Raw genomic sequence first — 15239 nt, forward strand, 5'->3', positions numbered from 1 at the left:
TGAACGACCATGCCACCGCTACGAGCACCCCTTTGCACAACACGCGTAATAAACTGCGGCACATGATGGTTGGCAGTTGGCGCACTGCCTGTACATATATTCTAGTTCACAGTACCCAGGGGCCGTATTCTTGGCCATTTCCTGCCAGTGACGCAATCACTTTTGCAAGACTTCACGTGAGTCAGCACCGGAAGCGTTGGCATCTACAGGCTATAGCACTTCTCGCACGCTATCTTGGCACTGTGCTAGAAATGCTGTTGCTCGTACATGGTGCCAAGTCACGTGAAGGCGATCATATCCTAAAAAATTGTTGACCGAGAATACCATTCCGAAATGCCTGCCTACCAAGAAACATGTTTTGACTTGCGAGTGAGTTTTGGTTTTATTATAGCCGTAGGTTAGCCCATTGAAATAAAACGTGATGAACCAAATTTTTTAATTACTTCATTGTATTCGATAACTTGTTAAATAAGTGTTCCATATAACAAGGTTTGAGTCTCACTTTGTAGCAAGAACTACAAAAATTTTACGGTTGTAATTCCAAATAACATTAGTCTTCAGTGTTGTCTGTTACATGATAAAAAATAGTGCGCATTGGTTGTCCTTTAAAGTGCACCCAACACTTAGTACACAAGCTTATTTTGCAGTCTGCTCTGCTTGAATGAAGAATTGAACCCATGAGTTTGTCAGCAGAATGCTATAGCCACAGAGCCACCACAGTGGGTAAAATGAAATTGAAAAACAGGGCTACACACTTCTAATTAAACTTTCCATTCCGTTCACTAAGGACTACCACCACCATCATCCTTTGCAACAGCAGTGGTGGTACTAGAGAAACACACCATAAGGTCGATCTGTTAAAACATCTTTATATTTCAAGCATTTTAAATTAGCAAACTAACTCCTTTTTCCTTTCGGTTTCTGAAACGTTCCTTTCGTTTTCTAGGCCTCGGCCTAGAACATAACAGGAGTAGAGCTCACCTGAAAGTGTGCATGAGTGACAAGAAAGAAGTTCCTCAGCCACTCCATTTCTGTTGTTCCTTGATGTTCCATGACAAACCGAGCAGCGTCCCTGGAGTGCCGACTTCCTCTGCACATAAATATGTGAAACTTAGCACTTCATTTGCAAAGAATATTTGGTTTTACAAAGCTTTCCACCTGATCACTCTGAAATTGCATGCAATATACTGAAATCACATTCAATTTTCAGCACCAAACTAAATATAAAGAAAAATAATGACATCCTTTTATTTTGTAAATCTAAGGTAAACAGTACCATATAAGTCCCAATACAGGTTGGGTGGGAACATAGGTCAACCCCTGCTTAAATGAAGGGGGGGGGGAAACAATTGATGAAACGAGTTTATTCTCACAACGGCGCTGCAGCTATGCAGGGAAATGAATTCATTGTCACTGGTAGCGAGCACGCACGAAGCTCCCACACAAAGCCACAAGTGCGTCCACGTTTTGGATGCACTGCACGATGCCCGCGAAATATGTCCTGAGGCCAGGATACACAGAGCGGAAAACCGGCGTCAAAGCGATGAAATTCGCCCGGCAGCGTCCACTTGACCCTTGACATCCAAAAATTTCACTCCCGCCGGCTACCCGGTTCGATCGGAAAAACACAACTCTGCCCGGCGTAAATTGCCGCTTGGAGTGGCGAGAGAGTCTCGCACGCTCACCACGCATTGCGACGATCGATCTCCCTCAGACTTCCAGCAGCTGGGTGGGAGCAGCCGAACGTTTTTGTGTGCTTTTCTCTTTTCGCTGGTGCCTCCATCGGAGCATTCATCAGACGGCCGCACTGTAGCAACGGAATGCAGGCGTTTGGACTAGTCTGGCTGTGCACGTTTGGTCTCTGTGTTGATCGTTACAGCCGAATATGGAATGTATGAGAGCATGAAAATAATAGTACAAATTTGTGTATAATTATTTTCCATCAGACCTATGGCACAAAGTAGTGTGTGCGTTATACTGCTTTTTTATTTTTGTTTTTTTCTTAAGGGGGGGGGGGGGGGCAGCGATATGGGTTAGGGTATAGGGGACAAAACTGGTTCTTGTCTGCGGCGGCCGCAGCTGTTTTTTCTTTCTTTTTTTTTCCACAGTCTGCGCACGTGCTCGTAAAGTTTGGTGTTGTTCTTCTCTGGTCAGAAATCACCTCTGCTATAGTAGAACCAAAAGTGCCTTCTGCTCGAGTGCCTTGAATGAAACGTGGGATGACAGATCATAGTTAGAAGTCAACCATGCCTGGTCTTCAGGCTGTTTGCCAACACCAAACTGGCACTGAGCAGTCATGCCACCATGGTGAAGTCTACAACTTGCATCTTGAATGTCGCTGAAAACCGCCTCCATGTGTAAGTACTCATTGCTCAACAAGCTAAAAACAAATACAAATCACACACGAGATAGATCAGAAGAGCGCACACAAGACATAGCAAGAAGAAAAAAAAAAAAAAAAAATTGCAGAACGTGTGTAAGCGTAAAAAACAAGTGTAACTGGACCTGAGCATGTTTCCTAATGCTTAGTTCTGTGGCATGCCAATTCATGGAGAAGCAATCCTGACTGGAATAGATACATAAAAAAAAATTTTTACAGATAAAGTACTCCCCTTTCTTGTACATGCCACAAACTACTATAAACAGCAAAATCATTTATGCTTATATGATACATGAAATACGATGAAGAGCTTTCATTCGCTCTCTCTTAAAGTCTTTTTTAGACTAATAGAGTATTAGTGAAACATTGTAGAAGTAAATTGTGGCTGCAAGCTTCTGCTAAGCGAGTTGATTATGATTATGATGTAATTGTCTATCAGTGCAAATGCAACAGTATGTTGCAGTCACGTCTAATGCTCAGCTTGTGGAACCCAAGCACCTGGTAATAGGACATTGGATAGCAATTCAAATGTCATAGTGAAGAGTCGAAGCCTTTTATAATCACCCAATATAGGCTAACAAGGATGGAGTGGAGAGATTTCACCAAACCATTGCGACAAACAGTGGTGCTATATGAGCAAGAAGCGTTATTCTTTGACTTCTTACATACAGGATGTCTACCACGTTGACATTTCCATATCTCTTGAGTTTTCCAGGTTTTCCCTGAGTGCCTTTGCAAAACTGCCTGAGTGGCACAGAACTTTGTTTTATGTCAAGACAGGCTGACAGGTCACCCAATGCCGTCACTCTCTACTACGCATAATAAAAAAGAAGAAAAATGACTTAATCCAGTTTGAACAGTAAGGAGTAGCGTTTACTTTATTCAAAAAGAAAACAGAAGGGAGGGATTAGTAAAACACACAGCGAATAAAATATCTTCGAAAAAAAAAATTGTGAAACCTATTGCATGTCGAGTCGAACATTTTCAAATATGAATAAAAAGGAGATATAGAAACATATTTTCGAATATGAGCTATTTCTATCAACTCATAGCGAGCTCAATGGTATGAGGCCCGAACTTTGCTACAAACAAGATTCTCTCTAAGCAGCTGGAAAGTCAAACTCAACTGTCCTAACATATTCTCTGCCTGTGCACAACACCTCAGTGTTGCATTTTTTCGCTTTAAAGTGTTCATTTTGGTTTGAATGTAGGACATTTGCATCTCGGCGTCAGCCAAAAGTGTGTTTTGAGCTCAAGCTCCTTGAAAGACGTGGCGGCACACTTCTTTTCCCGTTCATTCCTCAATGTGTCGGTTCTTTGTTTTCATCCTTCTTCCAACTAATGTTCACCCCATGGACCATCTGAAGCATCCTCTTGGTCTTGTGGACAGTCAATGTCCGATTTTTCGGGCTCCCTAGGGGCCATGAAAACATCCGAAAAAATGAATGCATGCCTTTTACTGTCCTTAAGGGCTCAAATCACCACAGGCACGTCCGAAAAAGCTCTGAAGGCCTGCCAGTACACTTATTAAACATATTGGTGCTCGCACTGTGACAGGAGACAGCAGGTGCACGTGTGTATATTTAAGGAATACATACTGTCACAATTGTCCCATCCCACACTTGTTAAACTTCACTGCAATGCTTTGCGTACGCTTCACCGCGTAACATTATATGGAGGCGAAGCTTACTTTCGGAAACCGGCATAATGCAACACGCCGTGCTTTCCGAGCTTCGAAGCCATGGGCGAGGATTACAAAGACTGAGTGGGCGCCATTGCTAACAGCGGCGAATTGCTAACAGTAGCAAATGTCGAAGTAGCTTGGCCTAGCGTTGCCGCTGTGGTGGCTATGGCTGCCAGCGGATATGCGTGTGAGATTGCCAGTTCGAGGCGGTGAGATAATCAAAATTGTCAATCAAAATTGGTGGTGGCTTTGATTAATGCCATTTCAGACATGCGGTCACGGCTAAAAGTCCGGAAAATTGGACAGCGAAGGGTTCTTGCGTCCAAAATTTCATATGTTCTTATACATTAACCATATGGCATAGGTACGTGGTGGTGCCGTGAAGCCGTCCGAATTATCAGGCATTTTCAAAAAAATCGGCCGTTCAGAAAATCGGTCGTTGACTGTACACTGGCAACTCTTCCAGCCGATAACACGGCGATTCCTCTCCGTCACTCGAGCCGGCATTAGCGCGACTATCGTTCCCTTTCAATAAAATTAAGGATAATTTTCTCTGATAGAAGCACCAATTCCCTGAGAATTCCCAGTTTTCCCAGTTGGTAGACACCCTGACATAGCTTCTTAATGTGCTTAAATACTTTCTAGCGTTACATGGTAGGAAGTGATAATGCTGATCTGCTCACATTTCAAAGGCCCACAGCAGTCATGCATCAAGTACAGCAGGCTTCCATCAATTCGACTCCGGTTAATTCAATTTTTAGGTGAATTTGATCACGAATGCAAATCTTGGCCCACCACCAATACATTTCTAAAGCCCTAACTTGCCTTATCTCTATCCTGAAATTCACCTTCACCAGATATTCCAACTACGCTGGTTAGCACGCACACACCAACTTTTCAGATAATTCAACCAAATCTTGTGATCCCACAGGGGTCAAATTAACAGGAGCCAACTGTATTAAATTAGGCTAGCAGTCCCAGGTTGGTTGATTTGATAATTGGAAGTTGAAAAGAAGTGACAATACCTGGAAGGCTGAGAAACCTGCTGCCAGCTACTCAAAATTAAATTAGGCATCCAGCATAAGGGAATTTTGTACCACCAGCATAAATTGCAATGCAAACAGAAAAAAAAACTGATCACATCTTTTACACATAATTACACGAAAGGGCGACAGTGAATCACTAATTTCTAAGGATATCATTTTCGTCTAGTCATTTTCTAAGGATGGTGCAATCTTAAATGTACATTTTGTAGCTTGCATCAAGACAGTATTAGAAATGAAAGCAATCTAAAAAACACACACATATTAGTTGCTTTCAACCTGTTCACATTTAAATTTAAATTGATAATAGACTCGCATAAATAGTAACAAAACTTGCTTCTATAGCAATGAATTTGTAAAAGTGAAATGTGCCATACTTCTTCGTATAATGAATGCACTTTTTCCCCAAAGCTAAGTTGGAGGGTGCATTTATATGCAGGGCAAATTTAATGGGGACTTTTTCAAAACAGCGAAAATCTAAAAGGAATACTGTAACGACTAAAAAAATGTGTTAGATAACTTAGCTTCGCAGTAAATATACACATTTACTATTTGCCAACAGAGACAGCTTTCCAGTCTCTGACAGATGCAGCTTGTGCTGCATCTGTCAGTAGCTTCAACAGGACTTCCAATGCAAAAATACCTCCTGGCAACATAATTCCCATGATCCACTGTATACTCCCATGACTTTTGACTTAAAACCGGTCATAAACTGGAATTACAGGCCATCAGCCACAGCAAAATGCAAGATAGGTAGAAAAGCACACAACAGATAATGCTGTTACAGATTGGTAGTCTTAGAAGTAAAAAAAAAAAAATACAGAAGATTTTCCACTGTGGGAATCAGTGCAAGTGAAATTTTGATGAGCCAGCAAGACAAAGCTTCACATCATAATAAACACACAGCAGATAGCAAGTTTTGTTTAAGCCTGCCCTAAGCACCTATTTTTTGTGGAGTGCATGCACACTTTAGATTAACAATGGTTAACCTTTATAAAGGTGGGACAGCTTCGCCGGAGACATTGTGCAGGCATTGAAAAGTACACAGGAGGCTATATGCTTGCTGCATATGGCGTCTTGCAGTGCCACAAGAGTGTGTTGCAAGTAGTTCAGTTCCTTCTGGCATTTCTTTTTCTTCTGCAATCTTGCACCACCCCATTTAGAACACTTTGGCAAATATAACTTTTTAGTAAAATTTGGCACAACTTTTGTAAAATCGCAGACCAAGCCTAAATTCATAGACATTACAAGAAATATGGGAGAGCTGAGATAGTTAAACAGTTTGATAAGTCAGCCAGCTTCATGCAATGGTGGCTTACCAGCTGTTTGCACAAACAAGAGCAGAAATGCATTAGATATTTCCATCATGGCTGCACACATGCAAAGCACAAGAACTTCGTTGCAAATGTTGACTCTGCCTGAACTTTTATTTGGATGTTCCAGCTTCACCCTTATTTTGAGCATGACAATAGTGTGTATGATTCAGGTTATGACCACAAAGGTAAGCCATAGAAATTGACACTTCCACTGTTGAACCATAAGCTTTGCTTGGAATAGATTTGGCATGACTGTCCTTCCAAGTGCCACTTTGGCAGCATAGTCCCAGTTTTTACAAATTTCTGCACAAGAGAGCACACAATGGAAAGCTTTTAGATAATCTAGATTTACAGATATAAATAATCGTTCTACTTAAGGCTTGGCTAGCTGTATAAGGACTACTTTAATGCATGCTTTGCATTGTTGGCCCTGCAATGACCTTGAAAAGTTCCAAAATTGCAAATTAATGACTAGGGCTTAATAAATAAAGCCACAAGCACATAAAGCAACGACTGGTGCTATCATACTTTTTTTAATGAAAATGAAAGGCTTAATAAATAAAGCCACAAGCACATAAAGCAACGACTGGTGCTATCATACTTTTTTTAATGAAAATGAAAAAGTTCAGTCAACCTACCTTGTGGCCTGTCCTTCCTGCAATGTCCCCATTCTTGCCTACTCCCAGACGGCCACTGGCATCAAGTTCATCATCAGAGTCACTTTCAGACTCGTCACTCTCACTGCCTGGCAGTCGGTAAAGACGACCTACGCGCACCAAGCGGCCTGCTGTGACAGCACGCTTCACAGCAAGCCGCAATCGCACTCCAGGGTCCAACCGCAGCGCCTGCCGCACAAACTTGACGATGGCACGAAAAGTTGAGCCACCTTTCTCCCCAAGGGCACGCACAGCCTCGACTGCAGAGTGCATAAGGTCCGTACGCCGGTGGATGCCTGCACCGATAGCGGCAGCAGCCGCTACCGCTGCAGCACGGGCTCGCCCAGGGCCGCCGCCAGCCGCTGAGGACACAGATGACGTAGCAGCACATTTCTTCTTAACGGCGATTTTCAATGTCTCAGCATCCTTGTACGAACATTGGCCCTTGTTCATTACCTGCCAAGGAGAAATACCCATAATTGTCATTACTCCCTTGATGACAACACCACATCCCATTTATGCATATTCCACAGAAGAGAATTTCACAGCAAGTATGAAAGCTACTGCTACACAACATCTCTACAATTCCCAATTTAACTATGCTAACAAATGAGACATCTGTGACCTGTTACAATGCCCATCTACATTATAAAAACATGCAAGAGAATTTTAAAGGGCCCCTCAGCAGGCCCTGCTGGAAACTTGGTTACATGCGGGAGGTTGTACAGCTCCATCCGGGGAACATTCTACCACACAAATTTTTAGAAAGGGTTCAATAAAGATGAAGATAGAAGCAAATATTGCAAGGCCGTGCTGCAGGTAGGTGAGCTGGCATTCCATAAGGAGCTCACTCCTGTTGCATCAACCAGCGTCTGCAAGCAGCATTCTTCTGCCTTTTCCCATGCATTAGAGCTGCAGGCTCACACAACTTGCAACCTGAATTCCACCTCCCTCTCTTCTTCTCATGCTGCACAGCTCATTTCAGGAGTGATATTGTGCACTCTACAATTCGCAGGAAAGAGTTGTCACAATGCTGCTGGCTATATCTGTGCTGCAGGTGTTATGCAAATTATGCAAGTTACACGGAAATGGTGATGTCTATAATGGCAAGGAAAGCAGCTCACCCGAAGAGGGTGCATAGACTTTCATTTGAATTTTGTGCCATTTTTGAAGTGTATGTCAGTGTAATGCTTTGCAGACATGATTGTCCCCTCGTGATCTACATCCATGCTTGTTTCTTGCCTAAACCTTGAGAGCAGTTCGTTAAGATGGTTGCTTCAGAACTGGAATGATGTATGACTGCTCTGTCTCTCTAATGCAAATTAAACTTATCCTAATAAATTAACAAACGTGCACCCATAGTGAAATAGCCTCTCGACAAGAAATTTAATATGTCTTGACTTATTAAATTTCTTGTCGAGAGGCTATTTCACTATGGGTGCCAGACAGAACTTCAGACAGTCAAGACAGAACTTCACAGCTTTTTAATGTTTAACTCAAAGTCAAGCATAGACATAGATAAGAATGATGAAAGACAATTGCTTGTCCTTTCTGTTTCATGTGGCTTTTTTCATGCAGTTTCTATATAAACTTATACATACTTCTACCATGTGACCGGCTTCCCACACTTCACACACTTTTTTCCACTTTTCCACTCCTAATGCTATCACATTAAAAACATCTTGGGTACAAAGCCATCCTATAAGTGAATTTTATTTGATGGAATCTTAACGTAATATTCAAGGTACATGTATAGACCTTTTTTTTCATGGACGCTGCGATATTGTGTAGGCAAAGGTTCCATCTATGGGCAGTCGGCATGCTGGCTTAGGCGAGCGCTCCGCGTTGTACGCCAGCTATACGCTCAGTGGCAGTTCCTGGTCGCTGTTCTTCCACTTGTGCCGTCTATTAATATGACATGGCGTCTTCCATGTGGGAAATGTTTCTTTGAGTCATACTGAACTGATTTAAGTCGGCACAGCCATAGTTTCTGCTGGCATTAAGGCAGACGGAGCACCCCGCACTATGTGTGCACGCATGTTCAAGCCTTCAATCAGCCTCGGAAATCAGTTCAGTATTTCTGAAAATTCATTCCATGAATGTGACCATACTGCAGCATTCTCAAATTTTATGCTGTGGTTTGGCAGCAACGAGTTGTTACGAAACATAAGATGATCATAACAGTGTGTAACGTTCTGCTGCGGAAAAAGTTCTGCTGTTATATTGAGAAGAGTTCGAATGGTCATTTATATATACATTGCGTAATTATGTTGTTTGATGGACAAGGTGAAGGCGCCTGATAAGAGGCCTGATAAGTGAAAATACCGGTTTCCGTCAGAAGCTTTATTTTTCTTTGTCATTATTATTTTCAAAGGTAGTTTCACTTTCGTGAGAGACTACACTGGACATGTCGAAGTACAGAGCTGACATCGCTTTTGGCACTTGCGAAGATAGCAAGCAGCTGGCACAATGCCAGAAAATGCTGTCGGCTGTATACATGGACACATTCGGTGCCGAGTCACCCAAAGACTTGCAAAAATGGAACTATCTGAAAGTGATCGCCTGAGAATACCGCCCTAAATGTTGGAAAGTGCTCGACACATGTGCCCATTTGTAGATTTTTTCGTTATGTTTGTTGTGGCACTTCTCAGCAATTTTTTTTAACTATTGATAATTCCAGTCAACAGCATTCGTGCATGAGGTGTGGGAATCCAGGTCCTAAGACGGTCTCCCGCGGCAAACGTCAGGCAAGCGTGCCAAGTACGTTTGGGGAGAGGAAAAAACCTTCATGAGGGTTGCACATGGGAGTCACAAGCGTTATCAGCACCACCAGGCATGTCATGCGAGGTCCCTCTGATATTGCCAGTTTCTTTGGTCTCCAGCTAGCAGCGAGTGTGGAAGTCTCCACCGTCTCTCCCGTTTTCTCGCACATGGTTAGTCAACCATGTTTTTGCTGTGGCAATCGCAGCCGCCACCTATGTCCTCAGCTGGCAAGTCAGAAGCCCCTCTTTACCTAGCGTATTATTCTCTTCGAGGGAACCTTCAGTGATGTAAACTATAGCTAGCTGGCCGGCTCGACATGTTAGTTGCAATCATAATAAATGCTTTCAGAGTGTACACATGGTTATTGTCCACTGTTTTCTCGAGCTTGTACCAGACCATGGTTGATGGGCAGGCGTGCACCAACCGTGGTGCACGGTGTGCCAAGGTGGTGCGCGGTGTACCGAGGCATAGAGCCATTGGCACCCCCAGTATCCCTACAGAGGGCAGCACCTCATTTACACTACACTAGAAGAAATTTGCATACGCTTTTCGTGGTATGAAGTATGGTATGGGGTTTTACGTGCCAAAACCACGATCTGATTATGGGGCATGCCGTAGTGGGGGACTCCAAAAATTTGGACCACCTAGGGTTCTGTAAAGTGCACCTAAATCTAAGTACACGAGTGTTTTCATGTTTCACCCCCCATCAAAATCCGGCCGCCCTGGCTGGGATTCGATCCCGCAACCTTGTGCTTAGCTCTGAAGCACCAAAAGGATGGCGATGTTTTCTCTGTTGGGGGTGAGCTCCATCACTGGAAAAGCTGGCGCCACCGTCGGCGTGACATGGCATGAGGGATCACGTGGATACAGCGGCCGCGTCGGCTGCTTCAGAAGCTCCAAAGTGAACTGAAAGCGAAAGTTTAAAGTCCCACCTGCGCTGCAGTTCTGATTAAGTGGTGAGGTTTTCCCACCTTGGGTATCTGGTTGACAGCATTTGAAAGTACTACAATAGGTAGTGGCTGCTTCTGGAGGCGTGCAGCATGGTAGGCTACTCCTCGGTGCCGCAGTGCCGGACGTACGCAAAAGAGCCTGGTGTCAGCCTTATTCACACGTAGCCACAAAACAAGAATCTGCGTGAAGCTTGCCTCGCAAAACTTAGAACCGGCAAACAGCCATCAGCTAGAACTCGGGCATGCAGCAAGCACATACAGGAGAAAGATTTCTGTTACGGCGTTGGGACTGTGATGTTCGGTAAGTGGCAGAAAATGCACACAGAGATGCTCGCCCGCATCCACTGCCCGGCTAATGTCATGACGCTTTATTTGGTCTATGATTCTGGCAAGTTCACTGGAATGGAAAGGGAACGGTAAGAAGCACATTAAAAAAAAGGCATGGCACATGGTCATGTTTGTGTTATGAATTAATGTACTGGATTACGAAAAAGCAGCAGCAAATCGTATGCCGAGAAGACAGATAAACATACAGCGCGACACAACTTGAGAAGTAACATTGAAACGTCCAAGAATTTACAAGAAGAAAAAAAATTGCATCGTCGCAACGGCACATCACAGTCGCCATAGGCATTGAAGTCGACGAAATTACTTTTGAACAGCTCTGATAACGTCCACGCAACAATGGTTGCTTGTGTACTGTGAAATGCTCATACTGCGGCCTAAAGCTCCCGGCACGGTACGAAAACGCGCTCGCAGCAAAAGCAAAACATTGTGCACGGACATGCATGCAGACGCGTAATTGTTCGCTGTGAACCCGTGCAATCGCTGCGTTGAGGCTTCATTCTGTTATGCTCCATTCGGTTATACAGACAGCCCACCATAAGAACATATTTCACATAGTTTACTCTCAGCGTTTGCCTACCTTTCCACAAGAAGCCGGTTCGGGAGGCTCCATCATGGCGACCACGCGCAGTGGTGTTGTGTTCACTGTACATATTCAGTGAAGAGATAGCGTCTGTAAACGATTCTATGCTTTCAGCTTGCCCAATATTATTATTTTCACAGTAAAAAACCTCCCTTGTTTTGAGTACTTACAGAAATGTCCAGGAGGGCTGCCACGTGGTGTTTTTATTGAGTTATAAGGAGCATGCTGCGTTATCCCTCATACTACGCAAGGGAGGCGCTTCTGACAGATGGCGACTCCATAAGTCCTCGCCCCCAATACTCTGTTTCACCCTAATTTGGCAAACAGCGTAGGCTGCTGGACCTCTGCACTCCACATTGAAGAGAGCCATCTGCTTATTAACATAGTTTACAGAACATAGTTTGTGTGTTGCTTTTTTTATTTAATGAGTGTCTCTTTGTTCAAAACAGTTTTTACCCTCATCACTCATTTTTTCTTTCTGACATGTACATGTCAGAAAGAAGCAAAGGTCTTGCACAAGGTCACACAGGAACCTAAATACAGCAAATTACTTAACAAAAAGCCATGGATGATTTGCATTAAAACTCGACTGTGCTCCTGAGCTGACAAAAAGACTGAATAAAAAAATTGTGCCAGAAACTTTGGCAATGAATGTCAATGTAAGCGAATAATAGCTGAATGCTTCAACAAAGCTAATTGCCTTATAAAAGGAATGATGCACTTGAAGACGTATATTTGTTGCAGTGAGGATATTAAGGTAGCGTTTGTTGTTTCAGGGCGTAATTTCACAGAGAACAGTCATTAAGCAGCACATCTGTAGCGGCTGTAAAAGTGGCTTTACATATAACCCAATTCGTGATGTGCGTTGTCTCCACTGACGCGAGCACCAGCGGGAAAGGTGACCGTATAAACATTCAGGCGCCTAATTTCTCAAACGACAGCATGTGCATCTTGCTTGGCGGCGAACGCAATCCGCAACTCGGTTGTGCAATAGTATGCGCGCTTAGCATCGGTGGTTTTGTATCGGCAGCGAAGTCTGACCCCCGACTGCCAACCGCCAACCATGGACCATCAACGACAAAAATGGGTCAAAGAGCCGTTCTTGTGGTTAAAGAAAGCTATTCAATTTAAAAAAGAAAAAGAGGCCCAAATGCTTTTTCGTGCAGCAAATAGTCAAAACAGTCACACTGTGCAAAAACAATTCAAAAGCATTATGTCACTTCTATTGCACCTAGTTCAGTTGATATAGCAGTGTGATGAAAAGCAAGCACCCAGCTGGAAAGCACTTCATTTCAGCAAGTATTGGGTGTGAGGACCGTATCGTGGCACCGCCTGCCATCAGTGCAAATATGACATGTAAAGTTAGATTTGCTTCGGTGCCATTGTGTGCTTCATTTTTCGTCATACTGCCACAAGATTTCAGTCCATTGTAGAAGTTTTACTCAGAGTGCTTGTTCCTTGCTATGATTTCAAGGTTTTATATGCTGTATAATAATATACGGTGTTTCTCCATGCCAATGTGCATCAGATTTTGCTTGACATATTATTGCAAAAATAGAAAGTATGGTAGTTTCTACAGAAGCCCCACAGTTGTTAAATTCTTGGGGGAAATTTTAAAGAGTGCATATACATCTATAAAAAAATAAGTTGTGAAGCTCAGGAATACGTGAAGCAAGGTATAAGCGGTTAATGCAGCCAGTCATAGCTTGTAAATTGACAGCTTTTAGTTGGTTTGAACACTGTGATGGGATCTTGTCGTAGATGTTCAGAATTTAACATCCACACAAACCTGTATTGCATTGTTCAGATCAGTCAGATCATTGTTTTTGGCCATCTATATATAGGAAATGAGGCTTAGATATCGGTGTAACTTGATACTGCAGGTATCATCCTCTAACACTTAAAAAGCAACTCCGGCGTTTTTTTTTTTTTTTACCAGATTAAGATATTGTCACTTTCAAATGGCACTGACGGTCCTGTCACCTGTAGGGTAGCTCAATTTGCTTAGAATTTCATCAATAATTTTAAATAACCAATAAATGTGAAAGCGAAACCGAAAGAGGTAGCTGTTTGTGTGACATCACGATGAGTCAATGATGTCAGATCCTACACTACCATAATGTAAACACGCAGAATGCATGCTAAACAAGCAGTACACGTGGTTCTAACAGCAAAGAAGCGAAGCTGATGATGTCTCCCGACGACACAGGAAGCTTTTACACAGTTTCCAAACTAGATAGCCGCGATTTAAGGGGGGACGCGGGTTTTACATCGCGAAAAATGGCAAAAAAATCGATTTTTTGAAAATAACATTTTAAGTTTCTATAACCCTTTTTCTATCTAATACCCAAATATCATCACTGTACACCACCTAGAAGGGCTCTAAAAAATTCGTTTTATTAGCCAAGGTGGCGAAAAATCTCGCGGAAATCAAGAAAGAACAGCGTTTTTCACGCCACAATATCTCCGGAACGGCACGACCGAGCGCCGCCATCTTGGTCTCGTCGGAAAGCGCATTTCTCCGTCTTCAAATCTGCCGCTCAGCGATCTCCTCCATACAGAAACAAGCGCACAAAAAGCAAACGATTGAAGGTCGTGCCGGAGCCTGCGATTGGCCGCGCCCGCCACGTGACTCCAGCGCGGTTCGCCATTGGTCCGGCGCTCGCGTCGTCTGCTCGGCTCTTTGCACCTCGCGAGTTTGATGTCTCCACCCGCCGTAATCTCGACGTGTCAAAACGGGCGCTACGCGGACATCGCAGTAGCGTGGCCGATCCCTACGCTTGTGGACGTTTCAGACTCGCGGCTAAGCATCCCGAGCATCGGCGACGCGGACTTCGCGACCAAGATCCACGCGCGGAATCCTCGGACATGCGGCTAAGCCTTTCAGCACTCGGTGTTTCGAATTCGTGACAAATTCGTATCGCGCACGCAATCCTCGGAAACGCGGCTAAACATTTCGCGCATAGGGAGCCTCCGACTCGGCGATTATGCACATCGCGCGCGGACTTCTCGGACCGTCACCTAATCATTTTGTGCATCGGCGCCTCCGACTGCGCGAACAAGCGCATCGAGTGTCGACTCCTCGAGCCCGCGACTAGGAATTTCGCGCGTCGGCACGTAGGACTGCGCGAATGAGCGCATCGAGTGTCGACTCCTCGAGCCCGCGACTAGGCATTTCGCGCGGCGGCACCTCGGACTGCACGAATAAGCGCATCGAGGGTCGACTCCTCGAGCCCGCGACTAGGCATTTCGCGCGTCGGCACCTTGAACTGCGCGACTAAGCACATCGCGCGTCGGCTCCTTGTATCTGTAGCTATGCATTTCGCACATCGGCACTTCGGACTCGCAACCAAGCACATTGCGCGTTCACTCTATTATCATATTGTCACGATAGCTCGTAACAATATCAATCATACCACCCCTTCATAAAGAGAACCTCATCATGAGCTCTGTTCACTAGGCCCCTTGGGCTGGCACGCACCTGGCTGCAGAAGTGATCGAGGCATCATACAAAAGTAA

General features: G+C 44.1%; 1 protein-coding gene across 4 annotated transcripts in view; it reads right to left on the reverse strand.

Annotated features, from left to right (window-relative positions):
* LOC126547088 (uncharacterized) overlaps window positions 1–15239 on the reverse strand; it is a 176259-nt gene that overhangs the window by 143690 nt on the left and 17330 nt on the right. For all 4 annotated transcript variants that reach the window (XM_050194947.3, XM_055062881.2, XM_055062882.2 and 1 more), the window contains exons 3-4: window positions 7062–7535; window positions 982–1090 (exon numbers count right to left, since the gene is read on the reverse strand). In XM_050194947.3, coding sequence (XP_050050904.2) covers window positions 982–1090; window positions 7062–7535 — 583 coding nt within the window. The remainder of the gene's footprint in view (window positions 1–981; window positions 1091–7061; window positions 7536–15239) is intronic.

Source organism: Dermacentor andersoni, chromosome 1 (assembly GCF_023375885.2).
Source record: "Dermacentor andersoni chromosome 1, qqDerAnde1_hic_scaffold, whole genome shotgun sequence".
Classification (NCBI taxonomy): Eukaryota; Metazoa; Arthropoda; class Arachnida; order Ixodida; family Ixodidae; genus Dermacentor; species Dermacentor andersoni.